The sequence below is a fragment of the Bactrocera dorsalis genome, unplaced genomic scaffold (assembly GCF_023373825.1).
Source record: "Bactrocera dorsalis isolate Fly_Bdor unplaced genomic scaffold, ASM2337382v1 BdCtg109, whole genome shotgun sequence".
In the NCBI taxonomy this organism is placed as follows: domain Eukaryota; kingdom Metazoa; phylum Arthropoda; class Insecta; order Diptera; family Tephritidae; genus Bactrocera; species Bactrocera dorsalis.
The window spans coordinates 12,203-38,843 of NW_026038160.1; the positions used below are offsets into that span (position 1 = coordinate 12,203).

Here is a 26,641-nt window from a genome sequence, read left to right on the forward strand (position 1 = left end):
CCAGCACTAATACTCAAATATGAGTGCTCAAAACAATTCATGTGGGTGGAATTAGCGGGTTGCTGACTGGGAGCAGTTTATTCATGGTGGCAAACGTATTATTTTAAATAATTGTAGCATATAAGTCCTATACTCCGCAAAAGCTATTTAGATAGCGATATCGTGCACTTGGTGTGAATCATCGGCATTATCACGTATTGAAGTATTATCTTGGGAACATGATTTGGGGAAAAACGTGTACAAGAAATATAACTAATTTAAAATATTGTATATAAATTTTAATTTTACTTACGGTAATGACTACGTCCTTTATGGCGTTCCGATTACGTATCACCATGCCACCGAGTGGTTTTTTAATATAAATCTTAGGCATTTTGTCGATTTAGCCACAGATTATAGCAGTTTCAATATTTTATTTATTTATTTGTTCGTTTCCTGAAGAAAATTATGGTACTATCCAACATGGAGGCAAGCAAGTGTTTTTATAAATTTCTTTTCTTAGATGTTAAATTTTCTCGGCAGCTGCACCAATATTGCCCGTTTTGTTAATTTGCACTGCTTTTAGGAAAAATCCTTTTGAAACAGTTCTGCCTGTGGGACACTATTTGCACCAATTGAATTTTAATGGAAACAGATTTATGTAAACACAGTGGGCACAGATCCACATATCGCGGCGCGAGCACGAGAGCCCCTAATACAAATGGAAACAATTAGTTCGTTATCAGCCTTTATTAGATTATAGGATTCAGCAATTTGCTAACCGATCGAATGGCCGCGGTGCAATTCCTTTATGAATGCAATAAATAACACATCGCCTTGAAGTCAGAGCAAGAACTATTGTTACGTTAATTTTTTCACGACAACGAAATTGCAAGCAAATCACTATTAATTTATAATGTTTTACATATTTTGCCTTTACGAAAGAGCTATAGACACAATTATAATCCGTTACGATAATAATTTCTACCTCAGTTGCAAATATTTATTATTATTTCCTTAAGTATTTGTTTAAAATGAAATGGTCGAGACGGGATAAAAGAAAAACACACTCAGAACAAAAATCCATGCTGCCGTACTGTGTGCCCATTTTGACGTTTCAATAATTCTCAATGTGTCATTTGTCTCTAAACATTCATAATAGGGTGACACAGCTTATTAAATAATGATTTACTTGATAAGAAAATTATAATTGGTAACCAGTGAGTGGGTAACCAAAACCCAAAATAGTAACCAAAATAGTGAATGATTGTTGACAAAAAAGTTATAGCTACCTGTAATTGATAACCATCCACTTGTAGGTGCATAAAAATTTTAATAATATTAGTTGGTCGTAAAATCTATTGCGTAAAAAATAAATATCCCAAGTACTTCAAGATATTTTATTCTTATAATCCAATCAATGCATTCAATGTGTTTCATATATAATAAAAGATTTAAATTTAAAAAACCAGACTTATGGTAAAATTACTATTGTAATTATTCATCATCATCTTCTTCACTATCATCCTCATCCTTATCATCATCCCCCGCGCCGTCTTCATCTTCTGCATCATCGTCTTCAGCATCCTCTTCATCATCATCATCACCATCATCGTCGTCGTCATCATCATCATCTTCTTGCTCTGCTTCACCATCATCTTCATCCTCATCGCCTTGCTCTTCTACCTTAGGTTCTTCAGCTTTAGACTTACTTTTATCACTTTCGATATTTTCATCAGAACGTCTTGTGCGTTGTCTGGATGCATGACTGGCATTACTGAGATTACCGGTGTTCACAAATTTTGCGTATAAATACTTAATTGTGTTCTTAACTGGAGCACTTTTCACTTTATTTTTTTTGCGAAACGCACGTTGAGTTAACACAATTGAAAAGTTATTTTGAATATAAAGCTGAACAATTTCAGCGCGTTCTTTTGGAGTGTACTGTTCCATGGTATAAATTGTCTTCGAATGACGCTTCTAACACGGTATGACATTAGCCGATTTGTCAGCGCTGTTAAAAGTTACAGCGTTGCCAGATGGGTCAACTTTAAATGGTAAACGTTATCAGCCTTTATTAGATTATAGGATTCAGCAATTTGCTAACCGATCGAATGGCCGCAGTACAATTCCTTTATGAATGCAATAAATAACACATCGCCTTGAAGTCGGAGCAAGAACTATTGTTACGTTAATTTTTTCACGACAACGAAATTGCAAGCAAATCACTATTAATTTATAATGTTTTACATATTTTGCCTTTACGAAAGAGCTATAGACACAATTATAATCCGTTACGATAATAATTTCTACCTCAGTTGCAAATATTTATTATTATTTCCTTAAGTATTTGTTTAAAATGAAATGGTCGAGACGGGATAAAAGAAAAACACACTCAGAACAAAAATCCATGCTGCCGTACTGTGTGCCCATTTTGACGTTTCAATAATTCTCAATGTGTCATTTGTCTCTGAACATTCATAACAGGGTGACACAGCTTATTAAATAATGATTAACTTGATAAGAAAATTATAATTGGTAACCAGTGAGTGGGTAACCAAAACCCATTAAAAGTAACCAGTGGTAACCAAAACTCATTAAAAATAGTGAATTTAGTTGATAAAAAAGTTACCGTGTTATTGATAACCATCATACTTGTAGATGCATAAAAATTTTAATAATAATAATTATTAGTTGGTCGTAAAATCTATTGCGTAAAAATTAAATATCCCAAGTACTTCAAGATATTTTATTCTTATAATCCAATCAATGCATTCAATGTGTTTCATATATAATAAAAGATTTAAATTTAAAAAACCAGACTTATGGTAAAATTACTATTGTAATTATTCATCATCATCTTCTTCACTATCATCCTCATCCTTATCATCATCCCCCGCGCCGTCTTCATCTTCTGCATCATCGTCTTCAGCATCCTCTTCATCATCATCATCACCATCATCGTCGTCGTCATCATCATCATCACCATCTTCCTCTTCTCCACTATCATCTTCCTCGACATCCTCGTCTTCGCCACTGTCGTTCTCATCCTCATCTTCTTGCTCTGCTTCACCATCATCTTCATCCTCATCGCCTTGCTCTTCTACCTTAGGTTCTTCATCTTTAGACTTACTTTTATCACTTTTATCAGAAGCTATAACACTTTTTTCAGTTTTAGCCTTCTTTGCTGGCACAACAGCTTGTTTACCACTGGCCTTATCATGCTTATTTTCTTCAGTCGTATTTGTTTCAGCGTTTACTACTTCTCGCATTTCTTTCAATTTGCGTTTGCGTTCCACATCTGTTTTGGATAGTTTCAACAACTTTCCTTCTTTTGTCATATTGAAATTAGACAAAACCTCGTTAGCTTCGCGTTTCAATTTCAGCGTACGCTGCTCACGTGGTCCGACTACATAAGGGGTCTCCGCAGGTGGCTCTGCAACACTGAGGAATAGTGGCAATGATGACGTACCAGCGATACTTATTTTAAGATATATGCCACGGATATTGGCCAAGCCGCCGGGATAAGAATTCTTCAACTGCTCCATTACATGCATAATATTCTCAACCAACTGATCTTCTGTGAACTTGTGAGTACCGATCGGTATTGATATGAGATCACCCTTTTCCAGTTGTTTGTAAGCAGTGCGACATAACGATTTCTCAATTTCTCGTTTTAAATTCTTTTGATTATCCATACGTACTGAATGGAATGTTGTACGCGGTTTTTGGAAGACCTATTTTTAAGACCGTACATATGATATTGAACATGTAATTTATATATTTAAAATATTTATATCTACCTTTCCGCAAAAACCAGATGCGTGTCCTACTAAGCGCCCATCGCATAGAAAATAATCATAAGTATTTCCAAATTTGCGCACAGTTTCAAAAGTATTGCATTCATTTCTAAGTTTATTAAATGGTATGATTGTCAGTCCTTCAATACCGGCTTCACGGAAGATATCTTCATAATGTTGAATTGTTGGTTCATAATCAACTTTAGATCCACGTTGTAAATCAGACACAATGATGGCAACATCATCATCTTTATCAACCAACGAATGTTTTAAATTGCTTTATGTAAAAAAATATATATATATATTAATTCCATGCAGTACATAAAATATAATATTTAGAACTTACAGCTTTACAATACGTTTTGGAACATTAGGTATTTTGTAGCAGGATACATTTAGGAAGTATTGAAAATCACTAAAAATGGCTGTTTTCTTTTCAGATACTTCCTTTTCTACCTGCTTTTTCAGGCCCTTTGCTATTTTCTTCACATTATCTGCACATACAATTGCATTGAATTTTTCCTCATCAAATGGTGGTGCCTTAAATAGACGTTTTGTTGGAGCTTTTTTGGTTTTTGCCGATTTATTTTCGCGCCTCTTCTTAATTTGCTCTTTTTTGTACGCTCGTTTGGCAGCTTTTTTCTTTTGCAAATTTGTTAAAGGGGTTGCTGGTTCAACGTTAGTTGGGTTGACTTTTTTGTCCTTTTTCTTTTGAACTTTGGACTTTTTATCCTTCGACTTCTTTTCTAACTTAGCGGTAACTAATTTTGGAACTTTAGGTGATTCTGCCGGTGCAAGTACCAAAGGACGTTTTGGAGCCTGCTCCACCTTCTTTTCAGACGTCTTGGATTTTTTCTTGTTTGGTTCGCTCAAAATCTTTTCAACTTTATTTAATTTGTCTTTCTTTTCTTTTTTCAAAGGCGCCACAACTTCAACATCTTTAATAATTGCTTTTGCTAACTTTTCTTTTTTGGATTTCGGCGACTTCTCCAGTACAGCAACTGCTTTTTCTTTTTTGTTTGACTTTGAGATACCTGCAAGTGGTGGTGCCGGCAACTTTGTTTTCTTTTTCTCGATTATATCTAAAGGTTTTGTTAAAGATTTTTGCAACTTCACCATCTTTCTTAATTATTTTTCACGTTATATTCAGCTTCGAAATACAAAATAACGCTAAAAGTAAACACGTGCGTCTTAAATAGTTTATATAGGGTTGTTTGATGTATGAATTATGCTAAGTGTTGCCAGACTAAACAGATTTCAAAAAGTGTTGTGAAATGAATAAAAGGTTATTCTGTCGTCAACGGTACGACAATATATTTTTCATGCGTAAGGAATCGGCTATTGAATGATGTGGTAGTCTTAACACATTCAAATAACATGATAATAACAGAAAAAATATACGTTTACGTTTATATACGTTTCATTTCAAACAATTTCAATTCCACCAATTGATGATTCTTTAGTTTTAAACATACATACATAACTAGTTGAAATGTTACCCTGTGAAAATTTTTTTGACACCTGAGAATTATTAGGGATGCAATAATCAGCTGTTTATTGTCTGGTAAATACACGTAGTGTTGAACATCGTAAAGGAGGTGTTCAAAATTGCAATCATCAATCTATGTCAGTGCATCAAATGCAAATTTTTAGGCTGATTGAATGACAAATTATTAGTAAGTGTTTCCAAGTTAGTTTTTAGCATTATTGACAATTTTAATTAATACTTTCAATTTCGATTTTCATGAAAGCAACCGCTTAAATGGTACGTATTCTCTTCCTTCACCCTGATTTGGGGATTGGCGGCGCGGAGCGGCTTGTAGTGGACGCAGCGCTCGCATTAAAATCCCGAGGTCATGAGGTTAGCTTCTTAACAAATCACCATGATCCAACGCATTGTTTTAAAGAAACTTCAGATGGAACTTTGCAAGTTGAAGTCGTTGGCGACTGGTTGCCACGTAAGATATTTGGACGATTCTATGCGCTATGTGCCTACTTTCGCATGATGTACGCTGCCTTGTATGCATCGTTTGTAATGTCGCGTCGTGAAAATATTGATATATTCTTTTGCGATCAAATTTCTGTTGGTGTACCTATATTGAAACTAGCTAAAAGTCGGCCTAAAATTCTTTTCTACTGTCATTTTCCCGATCAATTACTAAGCGCACGAGAGGGTTATCTTAAAAGTGTTTATCGCGCACCTCTAAACTATTTTGAAGAGTTAACCATTGGTATGGCTGATGTAACATTCGTAAATTCCAAGTTTACCTTACGTGTGTTTGGTGATACATTTCACCGACTCAAGATAGTGCCCGACGTTTTATATCCAACGTTAAATACCAATTATTTTGACACAATGAAAAACCAGATCTCAGCGAAACAAAGTAATGAATTCAGTGTAAATGGTTATGAAGACATTCCACGAAATGCATTTGTTTTTCTGGATATTAATCGATATGAGCGTAAGAAAAATCACGCCCTAGCTTTACATGCCTTCCGTTTAGTGATCGATTCCTTACCACCTACGGAAGCGAAACGTTGCCGCTTAGTAATAGCTGGTGGCTACGATGAGCGTGTTTTAGAAAATTTGGAACATTACGATGAGCTTCGACAGCTTGTGGATAAACTCGGTCTGCAAGAAAGTGTATTATTGCTGCGCTCTCCGAATGATGATGAGAAATTCATGTTACTTTATAAATCAAATTGTCTTCTTTATACACCCGATAATGAGCATTTCGGAATTGTACCACTGGAGGGCATGTACATGTCGAAACCAGTGATAGCTGTAAACAGTGGTGGGCCAACAGAGACGATTGTGCACAACTCTACGGGATTATTGTGTGAGAAGCAGCCACAACGATTTGCAGAAGCAATGTTACAAATATACAAAGACGACGGGTTGCGTGAGAGAATGGGTGTAATGGGACACAAGCGGGTACAACAAAAGTTCTCATTTGGTGCTTTTAGCGACAAACTCAATAATATTGTGGAAAGCATTATGAAACCAACCTGGACAAGAGGTAGTAACATACAAAAAGATGAATAAATACAATTTGAATATATTAAACTAACAAACAAAATAATGAGAAATTCTTGCTACATTACAATGAAAACGAACCTTGAAAATTTGATCCGATTGAAATTTTATTCGTCGCGACAAACAATTATCATTTAAACAGCATAATAAGCTTTTCTTCTTGAAGTATTAAAGTTTTTTCAGTTCTTTGCATTTAATACTAAGTGTCATACTTTTAAGAATTCAATATATATAGTAATAAAGGCAAGTTCATTCGAAATGCACATTAATCCAATTTCATGGTATTTACTCACATCGCTTGTATAAATATAAATAACCGAGATCCTTGGGTGGGTTTTGCGAAAGTGCTACTTTACTATCGTTATAAATTACCCATCGTCCATCTTTCTGGATGTGGCACACATAATGCCCAACTTGGGCTGATGTACCCATATGTGAAATGAAAGCTACGAGCTTATATTTGCCCACACCATCTCGATATGTTTTTTTATGTGCATTACTCGGCTCGTTATCAGTCTGCTCTTGTGGGATCTCATCTGTGTCCATGTCGTCAGCATGAGAAAAAATCCAATCCGTCGCGCGCTCAATATTGCCATCAGTAGCTTTTAATGCCTTAGTAGCTTGGCGTTCTTCAAAACCCATACTCATTAGCATAGCTACGCTTTCAGGATTCGCAACGAAATCGTTTGCTTTACTGTCACCCATGCCATCAATGGGCAAAACGAACGGTTCTGAAATGTCAGCGTCACCAATATGTTCCATGAGCCAATTTGAAGCTGCTTCTAGACTAATATTTTTTGTATGGAATACAGCACGCTTGCAGGCCTCTTGTGGGAAGCCCATTTGAATTAGTTCTCCCATTAGATTTTCATCGAAAGAAAACTTCGGCTTGTCGTCCGTATCTGGTAATGGTTGCTCATTTGGTTGCATGCCTGTAGCTCTCCAGCTGCTGAGATCTAGCTCGTCCGGCATGTCAACCGATACATCTAACTTCTTAGGCACCCAATCGGAACCCAGTGTGAACTTTCGCAAATGCAGCAGCAGGAAATCTGGCATATTTACTAGTCTAGTAGACCTTTTGGCAGTGGTGATGCAATTAGTAGCTGACGAGTGGAATTGCTCAAGCACCTCAGTTGCGAAAAAACGTTCTAAGCATGCATGTAGTGGCACTTTGTGTCGCACTATATTTTTGTCGCTACTATTGTTTGCACCATCGGCAGCTTTACGTTCCAAATATTCTTTGACTTCATCTAAATTTGTGGCCTTCTCCAAAGGTATTTGTAAAGGTAAACAGTAATCATCTCGGTGTGTATACTTCACCTTTTTGCTGCTCATACACTCGACACGATCCTCCAAACTAATTGTAAGACCTTCTACTGGATTAGCTTCATGCCGAGAATTGCGTTCGATTATGTTGATAAGGTGTAAATAGAAATCAAAAGCATCTTGTTGTTGTTTCGTACTGAAATCAGGGTGATTTTTACCCACGACATTTTTGAACATAGCAGGTGAAATACCAGTACTTTCGGAATCCAATGAATTCTCCGAAATGCTACTGTACTTGCCAGACCATAAACCGTTACCAAGTTTAGCCATTTGGATGTTAAAATCATTAGCGGGATCGGCTGGAAATGCGTTAAAATATTTATCCGAACCTTCTCCCACATATCGCTTGATGAAGTCAGGTAGTGTGAATATTACCTGTTTAAAAATAGAGAATTTCCATTATAAATTATATAACTTAAAAAAATATTGGAGATAGATATTTACCTGCATCACACTATTTATGTAGCACGAATTGCCGAGATTCCGCATGCCGGTGTATCCTGGACCAGCCAGTGGCTCTAATTCACTATCGCTTTCGGTCAACAAAGACCATTCACCAATGCGTTGATTAATTTCCAACTCTAATTCAACCATTGACTTTTCACTCTTTTTCATGGCTGCCATATTAATGCCGAAATGAGCCAGATGTTTTTCAAGGTGCGGGTCGATAACCATATCATCTTCCGGGTACGAGAACACGTCAGACTTGCCATCGGCAGTTATTGTACCCAATTTAACAGCCAACGGATAACCCATTTCTCGGTAATACTCCACAGCATGATCGTTGCCACCGGACCCGTCAAAGAATTTACGCCCACAAAGAATGGAACCATCGGTAAGGTTGAGCCAAAGATTATTGGTTAAATCGCATTTTTCACATTTCCAACCAGATGGCGGTATTTTCTTGCCATTATCTAGTTGTATCAAAGATTCTGCGTATTTTGACACTTGGCGAACCTCTCCATCCCATGTGCCTTAAAGAAATTAAATATTGGCTTATGTTGTTACTATTTTTTAACTAAAAAAAAACTTACCAGTTAGTGTTTGTTTTTCAAGCTTGGCGATAGCAGACTCTTGTGCTAACAATGCCTCTACAGATTGAGTTACAAGCAGTGGGAATTCCTCATTAGGAAATGGAAATTTTTTATCAATATCCGGCATAACCACAATGCTATAAGTATCTTTAATATCAAATGTCTTCTCGTTAGCGTCGTTATAACCACCCTCCACACCAATAGCTAGCCGGGTGATTTTACGCTCCGGCCCCCCTTCATCGGTAGCAGCTACACCTTTTTTAGGTGTCTTCACACGATGTATATGCAGGAATACCGCATTTCCAGTCTTTTCAGCATATTTTTTTACATATTGCTCGCCGAAGCTTAGAAAACTACTTAAACTGACGTAAAGTCCTGTTGGAGTTTCCGGTGTATCAAATGAATAGACACATTCATCTTTATAAATTGGTGTATTATCGCATGGTACGCGAATCTTCGACAAATGCTTCTGAATCACTTCCATTACTTTTCTTTTTACTGTAAACGTATTCCGAACGCTAAATGTCTTTAATTTAGCTAATTTATTGCAATTAAAATCTTAATCTTAATATTATAACAACGACACTATTTTCGCAATTATTCAGCAATTTAATATTTTTTTGACATATGAAATGTTTTCGGATTCTGCCAATTGAAACGTTTGGGAATTCAGTTGGTACAAAACAGAATGTCCGCATAATTTGTTTTAGTTAAATTTGGTGAAATTTCTAAAATTATCTCTTAATTGAATTAAGGTTTTCATTTAATAAAACATTTATTATTTGTAAAGCTATATATCCTCACTTTGTTTGGAAGATTGTAGGTTTTATGACCGGAACATAAAGTATTTATATCCGGTCGGTATTTGTCAAGCGATTTCCTGCCACAAGGTGGTGTAAAAGTTATTACCCCTTGATATGCGATTTTTTTTGGCGGTAATTAATATTTTTTGACATATGAAAAAAGAGTGCTAGCTTAATTGTGTGCGCTTTTACATTTAAATGAGTGTTTCAGTTACTTTTATTGATGAAAAATTCGGGAATAGCGTCGGTCAAATATGTGCTTGCGTCCCTTTTACTACATGAAATGACGCACTGTGGTACAAGAGATAATATACCGAATTTCCGGTGTTGTTAGAAATTTTGGGAAGTATACTGAATATTTGTTTTAGAATGTGGCAGCTAGACTAGTCATCATCATCATTCTCATGGACAGGAAAATCCTTTCTTAAAGCCTTCGCTTCATGGCGTACATCATAGATCTCAACAAATGCATTACTGTATGGGCTCAAATTCTATTTTGGTTATTTGCGCTAAACTTTCCCAAAATCTTGTTGCTCCTTAAATTTGTGGAGTCTTCTGAAGCAAATGTCAGCGAAAGTCCATATTACAGTAATTTAAGGTAAGGCTCTACCATCTTTAGATAGAAATTATTTACTAATTCTAACGAAATTACATTTTTATTTTATTTTTTTCTCGAAGTAAAGTATCGTGCCTTTATTTCACTGTTGTGCTTACTATGAATATTTAATATTATTTTTTCGCTTTGGTATATGTATGTACATATATATACATATATATAATTTAAATATTAATTATTTATTATCCACTACCATAAATACTACAATTTTAATTTAATTAGAAATTGAAACAAATGATTATGTTGTTTGCGATAAAGACTTTAAACGATATTTTCTGCTTTGAGATATTATCTAAGCTCTTTTATTATAATTTAAATCCAGCAAATTCGTGGGGTTTGCTGTGTGTGTGTGTGTTATAACCATAATTATATAAAATACTATAATTTATAAATGCTATAGTTATCAGATAATGGCAGTTCTGACAAGCGAGCAGCTCTTGGAAGAGAAAAGAAAGCGCGAAAAATTTCGTTTCGGTATCTCAAAAACTTAAAGCCAATATAATATTCGTATATACATACAGACAGACAAAGAGACATAGCTAAATCGACACAGCTCGTTACACTGATCATTTATAAATATATATTTTATAGAGTCTACATTGTTTCTTTTTGGGTGTTACAAACACCGTGGCGTGACAAACTTAATATACCCTGTTCAGGCTGTAATTAAATATGTTGGTGTAACAGAATCATTGAAATCAAACATAAAATTTTCATTGTAACATTTTTATATATTTTTTTTTACTAAATCAAAGATATTTGTAAATTTATAAAAGAAAATGAGTTAAATTAAATTAAAAATTTAAAAATCAAAATTTTTCATGCCTATACTCGGAGTATAGGCAAGTAAATGCAGTCGAAGCATGTACGCTATGACGCTAATTCTGCCAGCGTCAAAAATACACTCGAAATACAGGAATTCAGTTTCGAATAAGCATATAGAGGACTTAATGAGAATCAAAACTTACGATCTTGAAGTCGATATGGAAAAAATCATGGAAAGTTAAAAAAAATTAACTTAAAATTGTTGTTCTTAATTGCTTTTTTAATCAAAAACCATAATTTTTGATTTTTTTCTAAATTTTTAATAACAAAATAACCAAATAACCAAATAACCAAATAGCACGATTTCACTCAGTGTACTAAGCAAGCGCGCGCACACAATCATACGCTAGCAGATATCAAATGTGTGATTGTATGCGTTGGTAAATAAATTGCGCATTATTTTGAGCGGCTCTGGTTTAAATTATACCGTATGCAGCTTAACTAAGCAAACTGTTTCAACTTTTTATTTAATTATAGTTTATTAAAATAATTCATACACTTATAAATCTGATTTGAAATTGGCGAACGTTTTTTATATAGTATTTCTCTCAATCTATACAAATAGGGTACAACATGAAGACATTTAATATAAGAAATATTAATAATTATTAGAATATAAAAGCTTGTTTGTAGGTGTGTCCTTATTCTTCAATAAATCCGCTTGACGCTTTGCTTTGCAACCACTTTTAACTTTGCATTTCCTCTCAGCAGGCAATTTTACTCTTTCACTGATTTAAAATTTCGCTTTTGCCATGTTCAGGCACATATTTCTATGCTGATTCCAAATAGTGTTCTATAAATAGTTGACAACTTTGTTGAAGTTTCTATGAAATGCATTTTTGCAAATAATTGTACATGATTGCAGTTTTGTTGAGGTTTTTGTTTTTGTTGGTTTTCTTTTTCTCTTTGCTTCCTTTTCGATTTTTAGTGCCGTGGTTGCTGCTGTTGTTGATATTCGATTGGATTGGTTATGGCCCGCCCGAAATCGTGCAGTGACTGCAGAATATTGCGTAGGATGCGCAGCCACTCGTTGGTCAACTGCACGGTGGATGCGTAGCAAATTATTTTCAAGCCCGGTTTATTTGGATCTATCGATTTGAGCTGAAATCGATTGTTTTCTAATTCTCTTAACTGCATTTTATTGACCTGCGAACGAAATTTTTTTTATTACAAATGGAATTTATTTATAAAATTCGAATTATGATGAGCCTGGCCGATTTTTACGTGTATTTAATAAAAATGATTATTCTTTTTGAAAGACTTTTTGAGATTTCCTATATAACAACAGTCTTCAAATATTTGAAAATCGGAAAAAAGTTGATTCCACTTCAGAGCTGATCTGTATTTCAATTCGTTTTGGAAAGTAAAATATATAGCCTTTTAAGTATTATAAATACAAGAAAAAGACGCTAACTTCGGTTGCACCAAAGCTGTAATACACTTCACGAACGCAAAAGACCATAGAAAAGCTATACCATCGACTCAGCTCATGTGCTGATAATTTAGATATATATTTTATAGGGTCCCCGACTTTTCCTTATGGGTGTTACAAACATCGTGATGAACTTAATATACCCTGTTCAGGGTATACAAAAAAATTCGATTAGTATAAAAATCAAGGATATTAAGTCAGCTCGAAACTAAAAACTACAAACTAAAGCTCAAACAGTCAAACTAGCTTTATGCTAAAGTCTTAATAGGAAATATTTACTACTTTTTACACCCGAATTGTTTTGCATTTCAACCCACCTGTATATGCGAGCGATAGGTGTATGTTGGACTTTTGTATTGTAGCTTTTTGTCATCGATATCCGCGAAAATTATGCTCTGCTTGAATAGGAAAACATAAAGTTCACGCGGTCTCTGCAACATATAAGCATTTCGACTAGTCTTTTCAACCTCAATGCAGTAGAGTTTGCCGTGCAATAGAAGTTCTCCTTGTTCAGTGATTTCACCCCCGAATTTTTGTAAACGATGCAATTCCATCACTTCATTGGCAGCCTTACAAATCATCTAAAAGTGTCACAAAAGGTTGATTAATGTGAATATTGCAGCGAAAACCGATTAATTGCGGTTATTTATACTATTAAACAAGGAAAATTGTGGAAAACTTACATCCATAACGTGCATAGCTTTTTCGACGCCAAACACTTCGGCTTCACGCCCAGCGGCGCGGGTATATTTGGCGATCTCTTTGAATAACAGCACATATTTCGGCAATCGCTGCACTGGTTTTATGAGCAAAGCGTTGAGCTGCGCAGATAAATAAATGTTTAGTATAAATATTTTGCTTTAAAGCTGTGGTTGAGGACTTACATCCAAGAGGCTACCTAGATTCTGTCGGATTTTGTCAAAATACAGCAGGTGCGTGGTCACAATGTGATCCGATAACGGCTTGTTTCGAAAATATATTTTATACATATCGAATTTGTGTAGATAGTCTTCGATTAGGAGGCCCAGATCGGCGGGTGAATTGCGGCAGCGTACTAACGCCTCCAAAAAGGATCTGCCGAAATGAAATTACAAAATAATTTTTAACAATTTCACGCATTTTTGCGCCCGTGCAGTTGACTCACTTCTTATGCCACTCATAGATAGCTTCAATGTTGCCAAAAACCATGCGCTCTTTGCCGCCCTTCAAATCGTCGGGTTTGGGTATATCACTTTTAGGATCCAGCACCTCGGCTAGGTAACTGCGGTTACAAAGAAAACAAAGATTTATAAAAAGTTCACGCTTTCGACGCTCAAAAATCGTTAACTTACTCCTCAACAATACTCTTCAAGGCCTCAATATATGACTTTTCGGAGTCAATTAACTCATCGATTGCACGTTGACGTGATCGAAGTGCACTCTCTATTTCTATCATCCCTGTTTTCTCACTAGCTGTGCTGCAACCGTTGCTGGCGCGAACATCAGCATTGTTGCTATTGTCGCAGTTCTTTACCTTTGGTTTTAATGTTTTCGTTTTCTCCTTGTGTTGTTCCTGTGGCGTGACAGGAAGTAAACAAACTATTATCGTTATATAAACCTTTGTTGGAATCTAAAAAGCATACCGTTTCCTCTTTGACAATTTGCTCAGTTTCTGACAAATCTGCGGCAGAATTGTCTTTCATTTTGCCAACGCTTGGCTGCAAATAAATTAAAAAAAAAAAAACATATTAATTCAGTGTACGAAAAATTGTAAGCTTATATGTGTTATATGTTAATTTTAAAACAATTGGGAGCGATTATAGGTTATTTTTTGGGAACGATTATAGTTGGAGTTTCACGCCACGAAGAAGTTTGAAGATTTCCGGATTTTGCTTGGAATTTTGCGTTTCCAAAGAAATCATGGCTATGGAATCGTTTAAAATTGTTCAGAATTTGAGCATTTGATGGTCATAATATCGAGATAACATAAAGCTTCAAACTCCTCCTCCATTAGACATTTGGAAACATTCAGTTCTGTAAATGTCTCGAAGATGCTAGTAAAAATTCGAAAGAATAAGCCTTTTTTAAAGAACTGCTCTTTGTATTTGATTCTTTTATGAAGACCATTATCGGTGACTTAATATGGGGTACTCGAAAAAGTCTTTTCGTCGACCACTTTTTGCCATTCTTCCGCTAGAGACATTATTCCATCAGTGTAAGACTTTTCTGGTTTCTCGGCGAAAAACTGCGACAAATAATTTTCTCAGGCTTCTCTCGAAGCCAACTTTACTCCATTAAGGGAGTTCTGCATTGATCGAAACAAATATGGTGCATGCATGAAAACTTCCCAGTCAAGCTCTCCCAGTTTTTGCCGAGTCATCATAGATATGTGTGGTGTAGTGTTGTCCTGTTGGCAGACGAGGCCCTTTCCATCGATCAGTTCTGACCATTTTTCTCCGATTGCTTGCTTCAATCTCATCAGTTGTTGACAAAAAATGTACAATCAATCGTTCGAACAGGCTGGAGCAGCTTATGGTGGATGATTCCTTTCTAATCCCAAAAAAGACGAAGCGAACCAATGTTGGGCTACATGAACGGATACAGCATCGTCTCACCTTTCCAACACTATATAGTATGACACAATGTGATTGGTAGCACTGGAGATATAATATATCTCGTACATATTATGTACGACTGCAGCGACATTGACAAAATACAAAAAGACTTTTTCGACTACCAATGAAATTGTAATAAACATGAAATTTAAAAGCCAATAATCATCATAGAAAGTACAATATGTTAAAAACGAAAAGTGATAAAAGAGATGATAGAAATTACAAAAGAAAATCGTCTGAAGGTTATGTTTCGTTACATCTCACCCCAAAAATGTTTCTAATTATGAATTGAGTCTCAAACCAAAAATATTAAAATAGAAAAGAGAACTATATGTTTTACTAAGTTAAATATGGAGGAAAATCACAAGAGAAACACTTTTAAGAAAGGCTTTTGGACCACTTATAGTGCTACAGTATTAAGAACTAAACGATTTCAACTTCTTTCTTTTATATTCTCGCTAAAAAAAAATAACTTCAGCACAGGGGCGTATTAAGGCAATTTGCCGCCCTAGGCAGTTACAATTTTGCCGCCCCAGACAGCAGCCTAATTTTTGCCATTTCAGTTATTGATGCACTGACCTCGAGTTTTTTGAATGCGTTCATGAAAAATATGTACAATTAAAAAAGTTGGGAGTGATAAATTAGGATATGTCAATTCTATCATTTTTCATAATATTTATTGACAGTTGTACATAATGCTTTTGTAGCTCAGTGCGTTTGTCTGTTGCCTAAATGGTAGTCGGTTCATGTTCACATATTCTTACGTCGTGCTTTACGAATCGCAAAATCACGAATGATTTCATCGCACTCTATGTCACGTAAAATTTCCGATTCTATAGTCAACAAAGCCAAAAAATTCAAGCGATTTTGTCCGATAGTTGATCTAAAATAATTTTTAACTCGTTTCAAATAAGAAAACGATCTCTCACCGCTGCAGTTTGTGACAGCTAAGGAAAGGAAAATTCTGTAAGCAATGTCAACATTTGGAAAAACTGCGTTAAGATCTTCACTTCTGAAAAACTTGAAAGTTGGCTTGATTGTTTTCAAATTCTGATCACATTCAAGATATGCTTTGAAATGAATCAATTCATCATCTAATGAACTCTCCAAATCTTCATTAAATGCTTTTTGCAAAATTTTTGCTTTTTCCCGGATGTCAGCATTATTCAAGTTCCCCAAATCAATCAAAACAGAGAATTTTTCGTTAATTCCTTAATATTTTCAGCACCTTTCCCGTAATTCAAGTAATAACGGGTGATTTTTTTGAGGTTAGGATTTTCATGCATTAGTATTTGACAGATCACGTGGGATTTCAGACATGGTGTCAAAGAGAAAGATGCTCAGTATGCTTTGACATTTCATCATGAATAGACTTACTAACGAGCAACGCTTGCAAATCATTGAATTTTATTACCAAAATCAGTGTTCGGTTTTTTTTTTTTTTCGGACAAATTTTGTTCAGCGATGAGGCTCATTTCTGGTTGAATGGCTACGTAAATAAGCAAAATTGCCGCATTTGGGGTGAAGAGCAACCAGAAGCCGTTCAAGAACTGCCCATGCATCCCGAAAAATGCACTGTTTGGTGTGGTTTGTACGCTGGTGGAATCATTGGACCGTATTTTTTCAAAGATGCTGTTGGACGCAACGTTACGGTGAATGGCGATCGCTATCGTTCGATGCTAACAAACTTTTTGTTGCCAAAAATGGAAGAACTGAACTTGGTTGACATGTGGTTTCAACAAGATGGCGCTACATGCCACACAGCTCGCGATTCTATGGCCATTTTGAGGGAAAACTTCGGACAACAATTCATCTCAAGAAATGGACCCGTAAGTTGGCCACCAAGATCATGCGATTTAACGCCTTTAGACTATTTTTTGTGGGGCTACGTCAAGTCTAAAGTCTACAGAAATAAGCCAGCAACTATTCCAGCTTTGGAAGACAACATTTCCGAAGAAATTCGGGCTATTCCGGCCGAAATGCTCGAAAAAGTTGCCCAAAATTGGACTTTCCGAATGGACCACCTAAGACGCAGCCGCGGTCAACATTTAAATGAAATTATCTTCAAAAAGTAAATGTCATGAACCAATCTAACGTTTCAAATAAAGAACCGATGAGATTTTGCAAATTTTATGCGTTTTTTTTTTAAAAAAAGTTATCAAGCTCTTAAAAAATCACCCTTTAGATTATCAAAGATAACATTGTATGTGTTGACTCTGAAGTCATCTTTCCCAAGCAATGTTACCTTCTCTGTTTTCGTTTCATCGTGATAAATTTTCCGACGCTTTACCCTACCCTGAATTGTTTTGTATTCTTGGTTGACTGACAAATCGAATGCTCTACCTTCAAAAAAGTCAAAATCTTCACGTGCATCACCCACAACTTTTATAAGACTTTGATACAATTGAACTACTTCATTCAGGTTAGTCTGTGTTGATTGTAATTTTTTACTTACAGCATTGAATTTCGAAAGTAAAAAACTCCACAAAGATTGCATAAAAGCTGTTTCTAGTAATTCAAAACGTTTTCGAATACCTTTGGCTTCACTTTGTGTGACAGCTTTTTGTGAAAGATCGTGTTCTATGCAATACAAAGCTTGTAGTATTTCAGTGTAATACTGATCAAGAGTGCAAACGGCATCGTTGCGAGCTGACCAGCGTGTTAGTGAAAGGGATTTTACAGTAATTTTCTCAGATTTCTTGCAGTAAGATTGTAGAATATCCCAACGACTCGTAGATGCTGAGAAAAAGTTATACAAACTTTGAAGATCATTAAAAAAGGCAGCAGCTGTCGAACTGCGTGATTTCCTACTAAATTGAGAGAATGAGCTGCACAAGGCACGTATTCAGCGTATTCATTACGATTTTTAATCAACTGTTGCAGTCCAGCATAATTCAATTCAACAATTCATCAACTCCAATCGCGGTGGCAGCCATGTATCGAATCAACGTTTCGAGAGTTATCGATTTCATAGTAACTGCGGTTGCCCGATTGTGGTAGCCCTGCATGTATTCGAATTTGAACTGCGCATTTGTGAGAATACAATAAAGAGGCTAAATTTCATTTGACAAGATTGTTAGAAAAGTAAATTTAACAATATGGTAGACTTGTACACTTTTGGGTGAAAAATCTTATGGTTTTCATTTGAAAGTAGCATTTTATCTAGTGTAAACGGTCAGAATTTGCCGCCCCTAAAAATTTGCCGCCCTAGGCAGCTGCCTATGTTGCCTGTTCGGTAAATCCGCCCCTGCTTCAGCAGATGAAATCATTATCAATATGAATTTAAAGAGAATAAGTTTTTAAATATATATTTCTGGGAAATCGAGCGATTCTCTATACTTTTTCGCCCCTCTCACAGTACGTTCTGCTAGCGAAAAAAAACCTTAACACTTTCGTCGAAAAGGTTTATACGCCATTTTTACAGTCATCAATTTTTATCCACATCCACGGCTCAGCTATGTATTTTTAGTATAATATCTTATGTAAAACCCGAAAGCGAAATGTCATAACTCAAATTTGACGCAAATTTCATAAGAGGTTATCTGAATCGTACGAAAATATTTCCGCTTCTACTTACTCTTATGAGAGCATTGAGAGTCAAAAAAAAAAAAACAACTCGCACCAAGTATAATATTTTTAATAACATTTATTACTTTGTATTCAAATAAAGAACATTTAGGATTATGTTGTGCACATATGCTATCGTGACGTCATCACAGCAATTGTTAACTCAAAAACTACTAAAATTGATTAGCAGCAATCGCTGCCCCCTCAGCATGCATGAGTCATAAAATATATTCATGGAACTGAATTTCAAAGCTTTGCATTTAAAATTTACAAATTGCATATAAACATTTATGGTTAAAATTTTGGCGTTTTCGAGGTATTATATGGGGTATTACAACACAAGTTCATAATATAATTTTCGAATATGCTGTCATTAGTTGTAATTTTAAAGGACATTTGGGCTTATGGTACATATTAAAGGGGGTATTCTACTCTAGAATTTTGAAAAATTAGTTTTTTTTTTTCGTATATTTAAAGTTTAGACCCTTAAGAACATATCCTCCGAAGAATTTTTAAAAATTAAAATTATTTTAAGAGCTACAGTTACTTTAGTGACGCAGTACCTAGCCCGGTAGGTAGGTAAACTCACTTTTTTAAACGCGTTTTTGTCGAAACTACTTTTTTCCACACGGTACCGGCATTATCTCAAGTTCTATACAACCGATTTTCTTGAAATTTTGTGTGAACTTTCTTTATATAATCCTTTATCTTTATATAATCCTTAATCCTTTGTTTTTAATATTTTTAAAAAATTCAGGAATTTCAAAAAAAAGCGTAAAAATTATTTTTATTTTCAGGCAGTCGCCATTTTTCCAAAAAAAAAATTTTCGTGTTCCCTGTGGTAGGGACTATAACAGCATCCTTACTGATTAAGAATTTCTTTTCATTTTTTTTTTTCAGACCACCAGGAGAGTCAGGATCAATGTCACCAGGATGCGCCATTTTTTTCACACCTGTCTCTACCACCCTCCTCCCCCCTCTAATTATTTTAATTTTTAATATTTTTTTGTAAAATTTTTTTTCTTTATTCTTAAGATATCAATAAAAACACCATAAAAAATAGATAGTAAAAATATTTTTTTTTTTTTTAAATAAAATTCAAAAAACTGCTTCAAATTTGATTTCTAGAGTAGAATACCCCCTTAAAGACAGGCGAACTCAACTTTTCACTAAAATTCAGTGGTTACCGTTACTCAGTAGCTCTCTTTAGGACTAACACCGCACTTTCACCAGGACTTGATTTTTAATTTTTTTTATATAAGTTATTTCAAAAATATACATATACATATATTTTAGCTTTCTTAGCTCACTTCAGACTTACTATAACTGCGCCAAACATACTGTGCAGTTTGCGGTAAGATTTTCGCAAAACACCGTGATCTTCGAATGCCAGCTTGTATTGTTCACTAAACAACTACTAAATTAATAAACAATTTTGTGCGAATTCTCTTTCGAAAACGCAAAATAAAGTACACAGATTGATTTTATAATTTTTAAATAATATTTGGCAGCACAATAATTTTTTTTTTTTTTTCAAATTAAAAAGAAATAGCTTTTGATATTTTTAAGTTATTTTTTGATTTTATTAAAATAATTTGTTTTTTATTTTTTTTTTTTAAATAATTTTTTTGTTTTTTATTTCAAATTATTTTTTCCTACATTAATTTTATCCCATTCATTTTATTTATTTTATCTTTTTGAACAATGTTATGTGTGTAAAATGTATTTAAATACTGAACACAGAAAGCATTCTGGCAGCAGAGCAAATGCGAACTGAATCGCTTGCGACAAATATGCGTCGTGGTTCTCACACCCAAGCCGATCGCTACAGCTCAGCCAGAGAACATAAAAGCTTTTATGTTCTCTGGTTACGGTTCCTTCTTCATTTTCGAAGAAAAATGGGCCGATGATTCCACCAGACCAAAATCCGCACCATACAGTGATTCGTGCTGGGTGCATTGGCTTCTCGACGATTACGTGCGGGTTTTCTGTGCCCCAAGTGCGACAACTCTGCTTGTCAACGTAACCATCGAGGTGGAAATGAGCCTCGTCCGAAAAGATGATTTTTCGGTAAAATTAACCATCCTCGGTCAAACGGTCCTCTGCCCAATCTGCGAACTGTAGAATAGTGAATAGCGACCCATTTCGTAAATTTTAGACTTTTTACTGAATATCTGTCACTTTCCGCATAGTATTTGACGTTTCCAATGTCGAAATATAGATAATTCAAATTAAAACGTTAGATGGCCCACCCTATATAATTGACCTGATTTACAGATTATACAAAATTACTTTTAATTTTCGATTTCCATTTGTCAATTTAAATTTTTATCTTTTGGCATATTTATTGTACGATTCCTCGGCACAATTTTCTTACAAATCTTTCAATTGTTCCGCGGCGAAGGGTGAATGCAAAACCAATACGAAGAATTATGATCAATGCTTCATTAAGGAGATATGCTAGTCTAGAGGCTCGCATTTCGAGCTTTTTTCAACAATTAATAAAAAAGAAGCACTAGATATTTTTACTATCCGTTTTTTTATCATTTGTTTATTAAACTTAGAAGAGTACACAAAATAAAAAGAAAAAAAAACTCATCGAGTTATGCGTCCTTGAAGAAAAGGGGGGAAAAAGAGGTCGTGTCCTCATCGCTATGATTTCTACCCTCGTTGTCATCTGAAAAATAAATCAATGACAGATTCTTAATGAGTAAAAATTTTTCAATTTTGTCGATTTTTTAAATATATTATAAATTTCAAATTTTTATTTTTTTTTTTTTGCTTCTAGTGATAGAGATATATTTAAAGAATGTTCATGCCAAATTTCAAATAAATCGACTGATTAGAACTTGAGGTATTGTGGCTACCGCATCAAAAAAAGGAGTTTTGAGAAAAACGTGTTTAAAATTTTACGTTATACGATATTCGCTCAACCGGTCTAGTTGCCGCGTCACTAAAATGGCTATAACTTTGAAAATAATTTGAGTTTTGAAAAATCCTTTTAGGGAGATATTTTTGAATATCAAAACTATCGAATTATGAAAAAAAATTTCAATTTTTTCAAATTTCTAGACTAGAATACCCCCTTAAACCGTTTAGCTTTTTAACTTACATTATTTTATAATAGAAAATTCGCATTTATTTCAGTCGTTCTCTTATCATTTCGAAAAGGTCAATGTCTGCAACCATTTCACAAACACTTTGCAAAAATTAGTTTTATTTTGTAGTTATCGTAGCTAAATTACTTACATTTAAATTTGGAACCTTTTCTTTATTTATTTACAATAATAACATGAATATTTTCTATAAATAATGGCAACCCGTAAACAGTAATCAACTCAAATAAACTCAACTCACTCGATTCACTCAATTCGTTGAGAAAATGTAACTAATGAATATTCAGCGAATACAAACCAACGAGTACGACAGTGTTGTACATCACTGAATTTCATTGCTGTAAATATATTTTTTATATGGGTACCATAAGATTCTTCTGCTTTAGACACTTCTCAATAGATTAAGAGTCATTAAAACTCTCAAAAAATTATTTCATAAATGCTTTATTATATATTTCTGAATATGAAAATATTTAAGACGAAATTATGTTTGTTAAAGTAGACAGGTAAAATTGTTGTTGCAAAGAATAATAACAAACCGATAACTTGAATGAAAACTCATCTTAAGCTAATGCCAATTAAAGATAGGATAGGATAATCGATTTCATCGATTTAGTTTTCTTTATTATTATATTGTTTTACCTGTAGAATATATATTCACAAGCGAAGATAACCGAAACTCCAATATAGTGAATGAATTAGGTTGGAACCTAACACTAACACACGGTGAGACTAATAACCTTTATATAAACTCATATAAATTTTAACAGAAATCTCTGGTAATGCTCTTGGGTATTAAATCAGTTATTTAACTGATAGTTGGCTTCAAGGGTATATTAATAAAAAAGATTGCGTGGTATATAATCAGTGTTTACCCATCTTTGTTATCGACAATCGAGCCAAAACGATAAATTTGTGATTCTGTCATTGAAATTTTGGGAATATATCACTTATAAACTCTGGAGCCTTTTTCTCATTGTACAATTTATTTAAGGTCCTTTCAAATATACATATACATAAATGATTGTATAGACTTTACTTTATAAGTAATATAATTGTAAAAAAAAAGGTATTTTGTATCAAACATTAGTGAAGATGGAACCAAATACCGAAAATAAATTGGACGAAGTGCAGAGACAGATATTTGATCGCATTGCCAAAAACGATGTAAATGGCTTCAAGCAGCTGATAACCCAACTAAAGGAGGGTGTCGATTTTGTAGACGAGGATGGGATGACTCCGCTCCAACATGCTTGTTGCAAGGGTAATAAAGAAGCAGTACAAATCTTATTAGATATGGTAAGCTCATAACATATAGCATTTTAACACGTGCTAACATTATATTTTTTCAGGGCGCTGATATACATTTCAATAAACATGGCGCTGATTATACTCCGTTGCACTTTGCTGCTTTGTCAGGCAACACGGAAGTGTGTCGGCTTATTCTAGATGCTGGTATAAATCCAAGTAGTTTAAATAGCGTTTCACGGACGGCATCACAGATGGCTGCTTTTGTTGGTAATCACTCCTGCGTGGAAACGATCAATAACTATGTTCCCCGAAAGACATTGGAGTACTATACACGTGTACAGGGTCAACAAAAAGAGCCATTGATACCTCCTGGAATGATGGATTTGTTTCATCAATTTGTTATAGAAATTAATTTGCATCCAGTGCGCATCGCACTAAATTTACAATCTTTGGGATTGTTAAAAAATTTGCAAGGTTTGAAGAAAACTTTGGAGTTAATGTGTGACAAGGAAATGAAGAAGACCAATGATGTTAATGAACTCATGGCTTTTAAGTTTCACTATCTTGGTTGGATTGTGTCGGAATTAATGCGCTGTGAGGAACAGTGTAAAGCCCAACGTAAGGAAAAGTTGAATGAAGTTGATGCTGGAAAGCACGATTTTGTGGAATTATTTATAAAGCGAGTATTAAAAGAAAACAAAATTGGCCAGCTGGATTACATAGAATTTACTCTACGTGATTGCGTGCGTGAGTTTCCGTTCAGAGATTGCACTGTGTTTCGCCAAGTTGTTTCCCAACTAGCTGCTAAAGATCCGCAACCTGCACTAGTGGTCTTTCGCAATGCTATTAACGGCCATCGAGGTTTTGCGGTAATATATTTATATTTTAATATAAAGAAATATTATTCATAATAAATTTTCCAATCTTATAACTTATTAGGATGATACATCATATTGCAGTTCTTGTGGTAATGAAAAACCAGACAAAAAGTGCTCAAAATGTAAACAAGTGAAATATTGTGATCGTGAATGTCAACGTTTGCATTGGTTTATGCATAAAAAAACTTGCGCCAGACCTACCTCGAACGCTACTGCTTCGACCAGTACTTCATCAGCCAAGGAGCCAATAGATACAGCTGAACTACACGAGGAACTTTCAAAAATTACTACTAGCTAAATGATGTGTATATTTGTACGACTAATAAATGTTTGGTACCTTTACCCGTTTATATTCACCCTATACTAGTATATACAAAAATATATTTTTGGGGTACATCCGTTTGTAAACGAATTATGATGCGTTCAGTTTATAGCAACATAAAAAAATTAAATTAATAAATACTGCAATTTTTAACTGCATACTATTCCAAAAGTATATATATACATACATATACATATCGCTACGAATGTCAGAAATACGAATGTGTGGAATTGAAAAATCAAGTTTGAAAACTTGCTGCTTCCCTTTTATAATCCCACTTTCTCAAGTACTTGTGCAATTAATATGTTCTTTCCGATATGATAAATGTATGTGTTCTAATTAATTCTAATTAAAGTATTATTGACTCTGAATTTTCGTCATTTCGAATAAAAGTCAGGTTTATAGTGTAAATCTGTTGAAAAAACTGGCTTCCGACTATGTCCAGTTTTATATTAACGAATGACTTGGAAAATGAACCAAAGCCAGGGAAATACCGTAAGATGTAAAATGTCAACTAGTGGATCGGATTCTAAACAATTTTATATTTACATACAGATATTCTGTATATCCCCCACCTAAAATGCAAAATAACGTATGATCAAAAAATTCGAAATTGAGTGTTTCTTTGATTACGATCCACTACTTAAAATTACATACATACATATACATAAGCACATATCGCTCATTTGCTGCAACGTCGTCATAACTCAAAAAAATCGATTCGCCAGAAAACGCGTTTAAAGTTTTCAACTTACTACAAACTCAAAAATCACGTTTTTTGAGTTATGACGACGTTGCAGCAAATGAGCGATATGTCCAACATTTTAAGGTTCTGCTTTCACATACAACCCAGTTTTAACCATTATTTAAATTTTGTTTCTCTCATGTTCCGTTTTATTACGTGTTTCATTCTTTCCCCTGTAAATTTCCGAAAATGTTTTTACGGTATTTTGCATTTTAGAAGACGACATTTTATAAAATTGGAGTTGGTGTAGTACCGACCCGATTTCATCTATTAACTATATCCATGTCTGACTGTGCGAGGAACCAGGAGTTGCTGAGTGGTTCTCGCACGAGGATTATAGCGGGATGAAGGCTGGGGGGACGGATCGGAATGACAGACATGTTGCCTAATTGAGCTCCTAGGGATCGTGGAGGTCCTCTGTTGGACAATTATCGGATGTTCGAAAATCTTGGTTATAGTTATAAGATGTTTGTGTTTAAATTTTATTAAGATAACTCAAATATTGGCTGATATATCCAGTATAAAGTCACCTGGGATTCCGAAAATCTTTATATTATTTATATGGGGACTGAGGGAAGTATTGATTCGATTCAACCCATTTTTGATACGCAGTATAACTATTGAGGAAAGGGTTCTCTCCGAATTTCAATTGTATATCTCACACATTGACCTATAATGGGCCCCACATATTCCGGACTTACGTGCTTCAACAGTTTTGGTTGTATTTGGACAATTTTTGGTCATAAGGTGACATACTATAAAGGAATTATTAGTCCAAAATTTTATCCCTTAATATTAATTACTTCTTGATTTGCGTAATGGAAAGTGAATAAATCAATTGTCTCATTGTCTTTATTGACATCAAAGGCATCGTCCACCATGAATTCGTTCCTTGAAGATGCACCACGGCAGCGCGCCGGCTCACACCGCCTTTCTTGTGAACAGCTACCTAACCAAGGCCGGCACCCCAACGTTTCCGCAGCCGCCCTGCAGGCTGGTCCACATTTGGGACTTTTTTGTTTCCTTGCCTGAAAAGGCCATTTTGAGACGACAGAGGGTATCCAGCAGCATGCACCTCGGCTCTCAAGGCTATTTCGTGACTCCTTCAATACTTGGAAATCCCACTGGCAGCGCTGCTTCAACGCAGAAAGAGCCTATTTTGAAAGTTTTTAAAGAATTGTAGCGATTGGTTAAATACATTTTTTTAAATCGACGCAGTCTTATTATTTTCCGGACAAACCCTGTATATTGGAAGTATGCGTGGTTCTGGTACGAATATACGAAGTTGGCTACGTACTACTACTCGAAATCGGTCG

General features: G+C 34.9%; 5 protein-coding genes across 7 annotated transcripts; 2 read left to right on the top strand and 3 right to left on the bottom strand.

The window, feature by feature from the left end:
• Positions 1–2,714: 2,714 nt before the first annotated feature.
• LOC105231377 (ribosomal L1 domain-containing protein CG13096) lies at positions 2,715–5,002 on the bottom strand. Its single transcript, XM_011212660.4, has 3 exons — positions 4,126–5,002; positions 3,783–4,056; positions 2,715–3,716 (listed from the first exon to the last, which is right to left on the bottom strand). Exons 1-3 carry the CDS (start codon positions 4,896–4,898, stop codon positions 2,826–2,828), a joined length of 1,938 nt encoding a protein of 645 aa, XP_011210962.2. The 5' UTR covers positions 4,899–5,002; the 3' UTR covers positions 2,715–2,825.
• A 297-nt stretch (positions 5,003–5,299) lies between these two features.
• Positions 5,300–7,090, top strand: LOC115065705 (alpha-1,3/1,6-mannosyltransferase ALG2). Its single transcript, XM_029552496.2, has 2 exons — positions 5,300–5,455; positions 5,531–7,090. The coding sequence occupies exon 2, from the start codon at positions 5,542–5,544 to the stop codon at positions 6,823–6,825; it is 1,284 nt and encodes a 427-aa protein (XP_029408356.1). The 5' UTR covers positions 5,300–5,455; positions 5,531–5,541; the 3' UTR covers positions 6,826–7,090.
• LOC105231376 (ubiquitin carboxyl-terminal hydrolase 5) lies at positions 6,880–9,823 on the bottom strand. Its single transcript, XM_011212659.4, has 3 exons — positions 9,177–9,823; positions 8,587–9,116; positions 6,880–8,517 (listed from the first exon to the last, which is right to left on the bottom strand). The coding sequence occupies exons 1-3, from the start codon at positions 9,658–9,660 to the stop codon at positions 7,102–7,104; spliced, it is 2,430 nt and encodes an 809-aa protein (XP_011210961.2). The 5' UTR covers positions 9,661–9,823; the 3' UTR covers positions 6,880–7,101.
• A 2,495-nt stretch (positions 9,824–12,318) lies between these two features.
• LOC125780132 (rho guanine nucleotide exchange factor 25-like) lies at positions 12,319–21,206 on the bottom strand. 2 transcript variants are annotated; one of them, XM_049461762.1, is made up of 8 exons: positions 20,335–21,206; positions 14,475–14,549; positions 14,184–14,404; positions 13,997–14,113; positions 13,737–13,926; positions 13,536–13,673; positions 13,170–13,433; positions 12,319–12,566 (listed from the first exon to the last, which is right to left on the bottom strand). In XM_049461762.1, the coding sequence occupies exons 1-8, from the start codon at positions 20,350–20,352 to the stop codon at positions 12,345–12,347; spliced, it is 1,245 nt and encodes a 414-aa protein (XP_049317719.1). In that variant the 5' UTR covers positions 20,353–21,206; the 3' UTR covers positions 12,319–12,344. The 2 variants fall into 2 exon arrangements, with proteins under 2 accessions (XP_049317719.1, XP_049317720.1); XM_049461763.1 differs by having other exon boundaries at positions 14,184–14,430; positions 20,335–21,203.
• Positions 21,207–22,508: 1,302 nt separating this feature from the next.
• Positions 22,509–24,600, top strand: LOC105231374 (ankyrin repeat and MYND domain-containing protein 2). Of its 2 annotated transcripts, none has more exons than XM_029552497.2 (4): positions 22,509–22,855; positions 23,220–23,428; positions 23,482–24,249; positions 24,320–24,600. In XM_029552497.2, the coding sequence occupies exons 2-4, from the start codon at positions 23,225–23,227 to the stop codon at positions 24,554–24,556; spliced, it is 1,209 nt and encodes a 402-aa protein (XP_029408357.2). In that variant the 5' UTR covers positions 22,509–22,855; positions 23,220–23,224; the 3' UTR covers positions 24,557–24,600. The 2 variants fall into 2 exon arrangements, with proteins under 2 accessions (XP_029408357.2, XP_019847688.2); XM_019992129.3 differs by lacking the exon at positions 22,509–22,855 and adding an exon at positions 22,988–23,123.
• The last annotated feature ends 2,041 nt before the right edge of the window (positions 24,601–26,641 follow it).

What these genes read in the sequence shown, in the direction of transcription:
- LOC105231374 (XM_029552497.2), top strand. Translation starts at nt 23,225, where the DNA reads ATGGAACCAAATACCGAAAATAAATTGGACGAAGTGCAGAGACAGATA. An exon ending in TACAAATCTTATTAGATATG is followed by an intron (nt 23,429 to 23,481) that starts GTAAGCTCATAA and finishes ATATTTTTTCAG; the next exon opens with GGCGCTGATATACATTTCAA. An exon ending in ACGGCCATCGAGGTTTTGCG is followed by an intron (nt 24,250 to 24,319) that starts GTAATATATTTA and finishes ATAACTTATTAG; the next exon opens with GATGATACATCATATTGCAG.
- LOC125780132 (XM_049461762.1), bottom strand. An exon ending in AAATTGTCAAAGAGGAAACG is followed by an intron (nt 14,405 to 14,474) that starts GTATGCTTTTTA and finishes GTCACGCCACAG; the next exon opens with GAACAACACAAGGAGAAAAC. An exon ending in CCTATCGCTCGCATATACAG is followed by an intron (nt 12,567 to 13,169) that starts GTGGGTTGAAAT and finishes TTTCGTTCGCAG; the next exon opens with GTCAATAAAATGCAGTTAAG.
- LOC105231377 (XM_011212660.4), bottom strand. Translation starts at nt 4,898, where the DNA reads ATGGTGAAGTTGCAAAAATCTTTAACAAAACCTTTAGATATAATCGAG. An exon ending in CCAAAACGTATTGTAAAGCT is followed by an intron (nt 4,057 to 4,125) that starts GTAAGTTCTAAA and finishes TTTTACATAAAG; the next exon opens with CAATTTAAAACATTCGTTGG. An exon ending in CATCTGGTTTTTGCGGAAAG is followed by an intron (nt 3,717 to 3,782) that starts GTAGATATAAAT and finishes TCTTAAAAATAG; the next exon opens with GTCTTCCAAAAACCGCGTAC.
- LOC115065705 (XM_029552496.2), top strand. Translation starts at nt 5,542, where the DNA reads ATGGTACGTATTCTCTTCCTTCACCCTGATTTGGGGATTGGCGGCGCG.
- LOC105231376 (XM_011212659.4), bottom strand. Translation starts at nt 9,660, where the DNA reads ATGGAAGTGATTCAGAAGCATTTGTCGAAGATTCGCGTACCATGCGAT. An exon ending in TGAAAAACAAACACTAACTG is followed by an intron (nt 9,117 to 9,176) that starts GTAAGTTTTTTT and finishes AATTTCTTTAAG; the next exon opens with GCACATGGGATGGAGAGGTT. An exon ending in ACATAAATAGTGTGATGCAG is followed by an intron (nt 8,518 to 8,586) that starts GTAAATATCTAT and finishes ATTTTTAAACAG; the next exon opens with GTAATATTCACACTACCTGA.